Raw genomic sequence first — 9750 nt, forward strand, 5'->3', positions numbered from 1 at the left:
CTGCAAACAGGGCTGGGGCCACCCTCATCCAGCAGATTGCCGGAATGGCTGGAGCCCATAGTGGATGAGGAGAGGCTGAAGAAGTGGGGTTTTCTTAGCTGGAAGCTGAGCTCTAGCTGCAGAGGGAGCCCAGTTCTTCCTGAAGGTGCTGGTGACAGGACAAGAGGCAATGGCGCCAAGTGCCAGTAACGGACATTCCCACCGGATACTAAGAAAAATCTGTCATGAGGACAGAGAGCTCCAGCCTTGAACCTATTCAATCCATGGTTGGAGCAGCTCCCAGCTGCACTATCTGTGTTGGCCACTGCTGAGCACAAGTTGGCCCAGACCCCCTGAAGTTCTATCTTGCCTCTCTCTGCAGCTTCACGGCAGCTGCTGGCACCATCACACCTGCACAAATGCCAAATAAATCCCTGTGTGAGCAACGTGTAGTGGCCAGGTCCCTGCAACTGCCCTGGCAGCTGCCTCAGCCAGGTCCCTGCAGCTGCTGGTGTGGCTCACAGGGGCTTGTGTGTGCCCCAGCCCAAGGGGTCGTTGATGCCTGCACTGAGACCACTGGCAGTGACATCCCGGAGCCCAGCGTGGCTGTTGAGGACCAGCTTCCCAGTGAGCTGCTCCCTGAAAGGGCTGGTTCTGCAGCAGCTGCAGGCGTTTCACGCACAAAGATCCAGCCGACGCGTGCCTCGAGCCCTGTTGCTCTGGCACCTGAGCGTGTTCAGGCAGAGCTGTCCCTGACCACAACGCGCCACTGAATCTGGCCACCACCTCTTCCCCATGGCAGGCAAGGAAGGAGCTGCAGCCACAGCAAAAGTGCTGCTGAGGTGCGCAGAGCCTTCCCCACCCTGGAAGCACCCTTGGATGTGGCTGAGGGGTGTCAAGAAAAGGTTGGAGGGAGGGGACACAAGGGAAAAAGCTGGTTGCAGAACCCCTCTGAGTTGTGCTGCAGCGGGCTCGGCAGCAATGTGCAGCCAGGAGCCAGCCCACCCTTGCCTCTGCTTCAAGGGGAGCCCCAAACACCACACCACAGGCACAACTGGCACCTGCAGCAGGGGGCTTGGGTGTGAGGCTGTGCCTGCACGCGGTCCATGCTCCCCCCAGGCCAAGCACTTCCTTCCTCGGGAGTCTTGAGGTGGCTGCATCTGTCCCCCTCGCCCCGTACCCTGCCCATACACGGACACACGAATCACGGGCTCCGGTAGCTCTCACGAACGCTCTTCATTAATTGGAGAGGGCTCTCAGCAATGACCACAGGCCCCTGCTTGTCCCCAGAGCTGCATGCAGCTCTCAGCCACCACAGTCCCATCTTCGCAGCCCGCTCAGGCGGTCTTCTTCACGACATGGATGAAATAGCAGGGGATGTGGGCCTGTCCCGGCGTGTAGGGCTGGAAGTCGCCCAGAACGCTGTGCTGGCACTTTCCCTGGAAGGCAGCTTTCAGCAGGGCTGTGAAGGCCTCCAGCCGGTGCGGGTAGTACGAGAGCCGAAACTTGCTGCAAGGAGGCAATGATGGTGAGGCGGGGCGGGCAGAGCAGGGCACGGCAGCAGCCACCCCGTCCCCGCAGCCCCCTCTCACCTCAGCTCCGGGGCTGCCCCTGCCTCAGTGGGGGGGACCTGCACCGTGTAGTCCAGGGTCACCATGTGTGCCTTGTTGTTTACCAGCAGCACTGAGGTGGTGATGTCCTTGGTCAAGTCACTCTGGGAACCACAGGAAGATGTCTGTGTCCTGCGGGGATGTGGTGGCCCCCAGCCTGGGCACAGCCCTGCTCCTTGCCCTGCCTTGCCCCCTCAGGGCCGGGGGTTGGGGCAGAGGGGAGTGGGATGGGGGGCCACCCACCTTGTAGTAGATGTTCTTGCCAGGCGGTGCGCAGCCCGTGGCCAGGATGTGGTCGTAGTTGCGGTGGTCGATGACCAGGACACCCCCAGGCCGCACCATGCTGGCGATGTTCCTCAGGGCCAGCTTGTGGTCACTCTGGTCCCCTGGGAGGAAACCGTAGTGTCCACAGGCACTGACTGTGTTCCCACGGCACCACATCTCGCACCCATACACACTCCACCACCTGTGCTTCCCCCCTGCCCCCCACCCCCAGCTTGGAGAACCCACAGCCCCACCCATGGTATGAGCTCAGGCACGTTCTCAGCCTCACTGGGGCAGAACATGCTACGTGGGGAACCCACCATGCCACTTCTGGCACGAGTCTGAGTGTTTCGCTAGCCTTGCCAGAGCTGTGACACAGATGCATGCAGCTCCACCACCACCACAGGCCCCAGCAGCCCCACTCATGCTACCAACTGGGGCACGCGCTCGGCCTCCTTGCAGACTCCATGACACAGCAACTCCACCATGCATAATTCACTTGCCCACTTATGGCATGAGTTAGGGCATGTTCTCAGCCTGCTGAGAGACACTGTGCACATGTGCAGAGGTACACCCACTCCCTCCCCACCCCCCCCCCCCCTCACCTTTGAAGTCAGGCAGGTGCGCGAAGGAGTTGCCCAGGCAGATGACTGCATCAAACCCGTCCCCTGGCTTCTCCAGGTCCTTTTCCAGTGTGAGCCAGTTGGCTTCCTCGATGACTGGAGCAGCACAGGGGAGCGGATGAGGGCAAGGACTCCCCACCTACCCAAAAGCCTCCCCCTCCGCATGCCAGACCCCCAGCATCACCCAGCACCCTGCAGGTGCTGGATCTGGCCTGGGCCCAGCAGGCAGGTGAGGGCCACGGCCCGGGCTTGCCGAGCAGAGCGCAGCAGCGGGTACGGGCCGGTCCCCGCAGCAAGGCCACCTGCGCAGAGCCCCCCTCCCACACATCGAGATGCTGGTGTCCCCTCCCGGCCCCCGCGGCCCCCCGCACCCCATCGGTCGAAGGGCTCCTCCTTGCGCCGCTCCCAGCGCTCCTTCAGCGCGTACTTGAGCATCTTGTCGCTGGCGTCCACGCTGGTCACCTGGAAGCCCTCCTCCAGCAGCATGATGGAGTCCACCCTGGGGACACGCCTGTCAGCGGGGGCGCCGGCCCCTAGGCGGGGGGCGCGGGGGACGGCCGGGGGGCAGCGGGGCGTCTGGGACGGGGACCCTGGGGAGGCGGGCGGGCGCGGGACGCGGGGCCTCACCCGGTGCCGCAGGCCACGTCGAGGACGGAGCGGCAGCGGTGCTGGCGGAGCAGCGCCAGGAGCCAGCTGCGGTACTCGGCCGTGCGGCTCCGCGTGTCCCCGATGTACAGCTGCCACACGCGGGCCGCCCGCCCATCCGCGTACTGATCCGGCAGCCCCTCCGCTGCCACCCCCAGCGAACGCGTCCGGTACACGCTGTCCACCATCCCGCCGACACCCGCACCGACGCGTCCCCGCTGCACCGCGCCCCCTCCGCCTCCGCCCCGCCCCCGCCGCCCCGCCAATCCCCGCCGCCTCCGCCCCCTGCGGCTCCGCCAATCCCCGCTCCCACCGCCACCTCTCGCCACGCCCCCCCCGCCCTGTGCCTCGGCGGCCGGACGGGCCCGGGCCCGGGGCGAGAGGTCAGGGACCCTGCGCCCGCCGGCGCTGCCCCGGGCCCGGGGCGAGAGGTCAGGGACCCTGCGCCCGCCGGCGCTGCCCCGGGCCCGGGGCGAGAGGTCGGGGACCCTGCGCCCGCCGGCGCTGCCCCGGGCCCGGGGCGAGAGGTCAGGGACCCTGCGCCCGCCGGCGCTGCCCCGGGCCCGGGGCGCAGTCGGAGGAGCAGCGGCAGCTTCGCGGCGGGGGAAGCAGGGCCGGCAGCGGACGAAAAAACGTCTTTATTTACAGTCCGGGCAGGGCGCGGGGCCGGCCCCGAGGCTGCACCCGCGGCCGAGCCCCCGCAGATCGGGGTGGGCGGCTCCGTGCCCACCCACCTCTGCTCGCAGCACCGCCCCCGGGCTGGCACGCGTGGGCTAGGCGCTCCGGGGTCGCTCCCACACACGTCCCTTTTCCTTCCGTAGCCGTGGGACACGGCAGGGCGAGACCCCCGAGCAGACAGCCCTCGGGGGCAGGGGCTGCGCAGCTAAAGCTCATCGGCCGGGCTGTGGGTGAGGGGAGCCTGCTCCTGCACCCCGCTCTCCTCCAGGGCCTCCCCTGCCTCCGGGAGGCCGGCAGCTGCCTCGCTCTCCTCCTCCCGGCCCTTCTTCTTCTTCTTCTTCCCGCTCTTTTTCTTGCTCTGCTTCTCCCCCACGCTTGCCAAATCACCCTTCTTGCCAGTCCACTTCTCTGCCAGGCAGCCTGGGGAGGAGAGGAGGCCCTGAGGGACAAGCGGGGCTCCCTGTGCCCCGGCAGGACTCCCCCCGCTCCCCAGCCAGCCTGTGCTGCCCCCGGCTGCGGCCAGGACTTACTTGTGTCCTTCCCTTTTAGCACATGGTTGGCGCAGAGGAACTGAGAGAGATCCTCGGTCTGGTGGTGCCTGTACCAGTCCTCGATCACGTCTTCGTACTCCTCCACCAGCACGTCGCACTAGCGCAGGGGAGGAGAGCCCTGCTCCAGCCAGGCGCCGGGGCACGACCAGGACCCGGGCAGCAGGTCCTGCCGACACCCCGATTCCCGGCGGCGCACCCCCCAGACCTTCTCTCCCCCTGTGCTCCAGCCCACGAGGCTAGGGCGACCACCGAGGGCAAATCCCACCGGGCCGGGTACCTGCTTTTTGAGGTCAGCCACCTCGGCGGAGGTCTCGTTCCACAGCTCGTAGGGGATGTCCATCACTACCTTGACGCCCTTGTGCACCAGGTTGTGCAGGGTCTCGAACGTCTCCGACATGCCCTGGGGGAGCAGCGCTGCCTGGTGAAGCGGCAGCACTCCTCCCGCCAGGCTCCCGCTCTCCCGTCCCAGCACCGCACCAGCCATACAACCCCACCCAGGGACGCAAGTACAAGCAGGCCAGCCAAAATCGAGGTCCCTGGGGCATCAGCGCTACCAGGAGGGAGTTCAAGCAGCAGCAAGGCTCCCTCTGCAAACCTACTCCCAAAAACAACAGGAAGACACAGATGAGGCAAGGCAGCCCCTGGCTCCCTCTATGCAGGCGAGGGTGGGGGCCGGCCCAACCCCCCAGGGACAGCACCCCACACCTGACTTGAGGGGCAGTGCAGCCTCGCGCGCTGGATGCTGGCAGGAGATCCAGGAGATGGGAAGAATGAGCCTCACTTCGGAGCCCTGGCAGCGCGGGGGTGGGCAAGGGACACTTGGGAGCAGAGAAACGGGGAACAGCCCTCACCTTTGCGAATCTGTTACTGCCGCTCCTCTCCTTGTGCAGGTTGTAATCCAACAGCCGCTTGCAGATGTTCTCGGTCACCTCAATTAACCGGATGTCCCTGCAAGGAGAGGAGGGAGAGCTCGGGCTTGGCACTGTCCCCCAGCATCAGCCCGGGCACAGGATGAGCCTCAGCCCAGCCTGTGGCTCCCAGGCTCCCCCCAAGCAGAAGGAGCCCCCCCTCCCCAGCTGCCCTGCCCTGCCCACCCCCCAGTCCTGGCGCAGTTTTGTTTTCTCAGAGGAGCTGTGCGCAGCCTGCCCGCAGGCTCCCGAAACCCCCAGCTCTGCAGACCACAGGCAGCGACGGCGGCAGGAGACCACCCGTCCTGCTCTCACTTACGACTGCGTGTACTTGACGGCAGAGCCCTTCCCGTCCAGGAAGCCGTACTTGGTGTCAATCACCTCCTTGGTCTTGCCGGTCTCCTCAAATGCGGATTTCAGCTCCACAGCCACGTACTTGCACACTGCGGGAAGGAAAGCACAGGCGCGTCAGGGGGTTTCGCCGCTCGGATGGGCAGTGGCAGAAACAAGCGCCAGGAGCCGGGCGCACTAGAGCCACTGTGAGCAGAAAACAGATGCCTGGGCCATTCGAGGAAATAACTGGGAACAGCTCAGCTGATTCCACTGGAGATCCCTTGAAGCAGAAACATGCGAATCAATGCTTCGGTGTAAGTGCAGCCAGCTGCTGCGGCACAGCTGGGGAGGCAGACAGTGCCAGTTCTGCTTGCGGATTTCCTGACAGCTCCACCTCGCAGACACTGAAGCCTCTGCCTCCGCGCCACAAGCTGCTCCCTTCATCCTGGAAGAGGACGGGGTCTTTCCACCACGCAAGCCCCAGCGTGGGTCACACAGCTCCTCCTCGCGACACCAGCCCATCCCAGCCCGTAACAGTTCTCCCAGGGGACACTGGGGATCCAGCAGCTGGCAGGGTTCAGCTGGCCAGGTGGTGGGACAAGATGCTGGCTACGGGCTGCGTCACTGCACGAGGGGTGCACGAGCTCCAGCAGCACCACATGAGGCACTGCCTGCAGCAGGGACCACAGCAACCACAGCTTCATAACACAGCGCGTTTGGTTTTTTTTATAAGGCTAAAAAAAAAGGAAACAAAAGCTTTATTTCTTCTGTAACAAAGTGTCCAACAGAGGAACAGAAACAAATGTCTCCGAGGTTTACAACTGGAAATGTGGAAGGATGGAAGTCAGGCACAGTGTGGCCACTCCTCCCCAAAAGCTGGGGTCCCCAGAGGCTGGAGAAAGCTCTGTCCTGTGCTGTGCGCTCCTCTTTGCCAGGAGCCCCCTATTCTTCAAGCCCCACATTGAGAGAAGGGCCAAGCCCCAGCAGGAACAGTCTGACAGCCATGAGCCACAAAGTCTTCTCCTAAGCAATGACATGAACAGAGAGATGTGCCGCAGGCAGGAAGAGAGCGAGGTGGCCCCTCCAGGGCTGCCGTCCACGTGCTGAGAAGCCCTGTGCACACTTCCCGCGCTGTCCTTACGCTGCTGGCCCCAGGGGCTGGAGGCGACAGCAGCCATTTCTCAGGTGGGACGAATGCTCCTTCCTGCAGCCCCTCTGCACTCAGGCCTCGAGGATGTCCCTCTCCACACCCCACGTGCTGCAGATTCCCCACGCGTACCAGGAGTGCTCACTGCTGGGTCCAGTTCTCCAAGTGCTGCCCACAGCTATCGCTGTGCGCTGACACAGGTTCCATGCCTGAGCAGGAAGAGGAGCAGCGCCACAGTCAGTGCTCGCTGTGATGCTGCTGTGAGGTTACGCAGGTGCCACAGCACAGCTCAGACATCGCTATCGCCACAGCTGCTTCCTCAGCAGTGAAAGCTTTGCAAAGAGTTTCATTTCTTCCTTTTCTCTTTGCTGTCAAGCTCCACGTGTTCCTGCACAGCAAAGACAGAGGAAACCACAGCAGATAGCAAAGGTCTGCCACGACCTGCCCTGCATTGCCTGTGAAGCCTTTGGTGAGTCAAGGGGCTGCTCACAGAGGAAGCATCACCGAGGCCAGACTGAGCAGCAGAGATGACTGGCCCCAGCTACGAACAGCCAGTCACTGGAAACAGCGGTAGCTGCCAGGGCGCCCCGAAACCTCTCATCCAGGGAAGGACGGAAGACAGTCGCCGGCAGGGACAGGCCGTGGGAGGCTCTGCGTCGCTGCAGGGGCACGGGTGGGTGCTCGCTCCCAGCCAGGCCCGCAGCAGCCGCGACCACCGCAAAGCTCCCCCGCGCTCACTCCTCTCCTCCGCCCGCGGGGCTGTGGCGGCAGGCGGGCAGTCCCCGCACTAGCAACCACCCCTCGGCCCAAGCGGGCGGCGGCCCATCACCGCAGCTCCGCCCGGCGAGCCGGGCCCGGGCGCTCCGGCGGGGCCCCTCCAGCCCGCCCCCGGCCCCGCTTACCCTCGCACTTGCTGGGCAGCCGAACCCAGTCCGAGTCATCGCCTCCCGCCAACGCCGCCGCCAGCAGCAGCAGCAGCGCTGCTACCGCCGCCGCCATGGCTCCACTTCCGGGGCCGCGCTTCCGGGAGCGCCCCGCCCGCCCCGCCGGGGTAACCATAACAACAGCGCGGCGCCCGCCAATCCCAGCGGCGCGCGTGGCCCGCCCGGCCAATCCCCGCCCGCCCCCCGCCAGCCAACGCGAGGGACCCCTTCCCGGCCACCGTAGACTCGCCTCCGGACTGCCCCGCCCAGCGCCCCCACGTGAGTGGCGGCGGGCGCGCACGTGGCCCCGGTGCAGAGGGCCCGGGGGGTGTGGGAGGGGTGCACCCCGCCTCTCCCACCCCGGACCCCTCCCCGACCCCCACCTCCCACCCAGCCCTCCGGGGCCCCTGCCTGTCCCTGGAAATCTGGGGGCTGGCCCTTACCTCCCCGCCCCCCCCCCCCCCCCCCCCCCCGGTAACTCAGGGCTCTCTCCATGCCCCCAGATAATTTGGGGCCCTCTCCTACCCCGCAGGTTTCCAGGTCCCGGCCATCCACAAAAACGTGTCAGCCCCTCTCTCTTCCCCACCCACACAGGGTGTCATCCCTCCCCCCCAAACAACACTGGGTCCGTTCCCTCCCTTCAGCATTTGGGGGTCTCCTCTCCCCGCTCTGCGCCCCCAAGGCCAAAGGAGGAGGACTTACCCCTTGGGGGTGGGCTTCCGCCCGGGGCCCTCAGCTCTGGGCGAGGAGGACGGAGGTGAGGAGGGCGTCGGAGAGCGCGACCTTCAGCAGCACCAGCCGGACGGCCACGAGCACGGCTGCCGAGGCGCGGGCGGGTGGCACTGCAACGGAGGGGACGGGGTGACGCCTGCTATGGGCGCCTCGCTGCCCCCACGCCCCTTCCTGGGCCAGGTCGGGGGGAGCGTCCCCAAGGCTTCAGGCCCCGTGGGCTCCCGGGGGCCCATCCCGGGCTTTTGCCACTGTCGCGCGTCCCTGAGACAGCTTGTGCCACCCTTGCGCTGTGCCCAGGAGCTGGCTGGCTCTGACCCACCCTCCCCACCGAAATGGAGCTTCACCGACCCCCTCTTCCCCAGCCCCACGACGCTGTGGGGACCCACCCCGACCACCACACAGCCCCAGCCGGGTCCCTCCCCAGAAGAGGACATTCCCGCTGTGGCAGGGCCTGCAGACTCACCAGCCGCGCTGCCGGGACACAACTCTGCCGCCGCCTCGTCGCCTGCGGGACGACAGAGCAGCTGGGGAGGCGGCGGTGGCAGCGGCCGGGTGCCAGGTGCGGCCACAAACCCCTTCCTGCGCCTGCCGGTTGGGGCAGCGACGTTGGCCCGCGGGGCCTCGCACCTGCTCCCCGCCGGCCTCGGGCTACCGGGGCCACCGGGCTGGGGGTTGTCAACGGGGCCGTACCGGTGACGCGGACGGGGCTGGAGGTGTGGGCCGGGGAGGTCCTGTTGGGCCCAACGTGGCAGGCGAGATCCCCCTCGGCCGGGGGGTCCTCGGGGAGGAGGGAGACGGTGCAGACGGTGCCGCCATCCTCCGGGGAGGCCCCGTAGGTGAAGGACTGCAGGGCGCTGCCGTTCCCGCCGGAGATCCAGACGGCGTGGCCGGAGCCGGGGCCCAGCTCGCTCACCACGCAGACCACCAGCCGCCGCCGCTGCCCGCCCACCACCATGCTCAGCGGCGGGGCCAGGGTGGGCAGCGGCCCGGCGCCCTTCCCAGCTGCGGGGGGCGAACAGGTACGGTTACGGGCACTGCGTCCCCGCCCGCGGCCGCCAGCTCGGCGACGCTCAGCCTTCGCGCCCGGGCTGTGTGGCCACCGGCCCTCCCGCCGCCCGGGGCTGTCCCCCGTCCCTCCCGGGGGTACTCACGGGGCAGGAGCGGCAGCAGAACAGCGGCCAGCAGCACCCAGGGTACCTCCATGGCAGCCTCAGCCCAGGGCTCAGTCCCCAACTGCCGCCGCCAGCTGCGACGCCCATCACCTGGCATCGCGGCGGGGCGGCCCCGGGGCTGCCACCAGCGCGGCGGCTCCCGCTTCCCCCAGGCGGTGACACCGCTGTCCCCCGCCCCCCCCCCG

At 66.9% G+C, this 9750-nt stretch overlaps 3 protein-coding genes across 4 annotated transcripts; all 3 read right to left on the bottom strand.

Moving 5' to 3' along the window:
- Positions 1 to 1200: 1200 nt before the first annotated feature.
- On the bottom strand, positions 1201 to 3330 carry GNMT (glycine N-methyltransferase). Its single transcript, XM_086743438.1, has 6 exons — positions 3104 to 3330; positions 2848 to 2975; positions 2459 to 2572; positions 1833 to 1975; positions 1572 to 1693; positions 1201 to 1488 (listed from the first exon to the last, which is right to left on the bottom strand). Exons 1-6 carry the CDS (start codon positions 3307 to 3309, stop codon positions 1317 to 1319), a joined length of 885 nt encoding a protein of 294 aa, XP_086599564.1. The 5' UTR covers positions 3310 to 3330; the 3' UTR covers positions 1201 to 1316.
- Positions 3331 to 3743: 413 nt separating this feature from the next.
- On the bottom strand, positions 3744 to 7784 carry CNPY3 (canopy FGF signaling regulator 3). The gene is made up of 6 exons (XM_086743439.1): positions 7641 to 7784; positions 5578 to 5701; positions 5202 to 5298; positions 4628 to 4750; positions 4330 to 4447; positions 3744 to 4219 (listed from the first exon to the last, which is right to left on the bottom strand). Exons 1-6 carry the CDS (start codon positions 7735 to 7737, stop codon positions 4005 to 4007), a joined length of 774 nt encoding a protein of 257 aa, XP_086599565.1. The 5' UTR covers positions 7738 to 7784; the 3' UTR covers positions 3744 to 4004.
- On the bottom strand, positions 6333 to 9706 carry PTCRA (pre T cell antigen receptor alpha). 2 transcript variants are annotated; one of them, XM_086743441.1, is made up of 5 exons: positions 9545 to 9706; positions 9084 to 9395; positions 8857 to 8898; positions 8364 to 8503; positions 6333 to 6947 (listed from the first exon to the last, which is right to left on the bottom strand). In XM_086743441.1, exons 1-4 carry the CDS (start codon positions 9660 to 9662, stop codon positions 8394 to 8396), a joined length of 582 nt encoding a protein of 193 aa, XP_086599567.1. In that variant the 5' UTR covers positions 9663 to 9706; the 3' UTR covers positions 6333 to 6947; positions 8364 to 8393. The 2 variants fall into 2 exon arrangements, with proteins under 2 accessions (XP_086599567.1, XP_086599566.1); XM_086743440.1 differs by having other exon boundaries at positions 6333 to 7126.
- Between the last annotated feature and the right edge of the window lie 44 nt (positions 9707 to 9750).

The sequence above is a fragment of the Chlamydotis macqueenii genome, chromosome 3 (assembly GCF_036417535.1).
Source record: "Chlamydotis macqueenii isolate bChlMac1 chromosome 3, bChlMac1.mat, whole genome shotgun sequence".
Classification (NCBI taxonomy): domain Eukaryota; kingdom Metazoa; phylum Chordata; class Aves; order Otidiformes; family Otididae; genus Chlamydotis; species Chlamydotis macqueenii.

What these genes read in the sequence shown, in the direction of transcription:
- GNMT (XM_086743438.1), bottom strand. Translation starts at nt 3,309, where the DNA reads ATGGTGGACAGCGTGTACCGGACGCGTTCGCTGGGGGTGGCAGCGGAG. An exon ending in GGAGCCCTTCGACCGATGGG is followed by an intron (nt 2,573 to 2,847) that starts GTGCGGGGGGCC and finishes GTGCTGCTCCAG; the next exon opens with TCATCGAGGAAGCCAACTGG. An exon ending in GCACCTGCCTGACTTCAAAG is followed by an intron (nt 1,976 to 2,458) that starts GTGAGGGGGGGG and finishes GTTTCCTCCCAG; the next exon opens with GGGACCAGAGTGACCACAAG.
- PTCRA (XM_086743441.1), bottom strand. Translation starts at nt 9,662, where the DNA reads ATGCCAGGTGATGGGCGTCGCAGCTGGCGGCGGCAGTTGGGGACTGAG. An exon ending in CAGCCCCGTCCGCGTCACCG is followed by an intron (nt 8,899 to 9,083) that starts GTACGGCCCCGT and finishes GTCGTCCCGCAG; the next exon opens with GCGACGAGGCGGCGGCAGAG. An exon ending in GTGTCCCGGCAGCGCGGCTG is followed by an intron (nt 8,504 to 8,856) that starts GTGAGTCTGCAG and finishes CCTCCGTTGCAG; the next exon opens with TGCCACCCGCCCGCGCCTCG.
- CNPY3 (XM_086743439.1), bottom strand. Translation starts at nt 7,737, where the DNA reads ATGGCGGCGGCGGTAGCAGCGCTGCTGCTGCTGCTGGCGGCGGCGTTG. An exon ending in GCTGCCCAGCAAGTGCGAGG is followed by an intron (nt 5,702 to 7,640) that starts GTAAGCGGGGCC and finishes TCCTTCCCGCAG; the next exon opens with TGTGCAAGTACGTGGCTGTG. An exon ending in GCAGTAACAGATTCGCAAAG is followed by an intron (nt 4,751 to 5,201) that starts GTGAGGGCTGTT and finishes CTGCTCCCCCAG; the next exon opens with GGCATGTCGGAGACGTTCGA.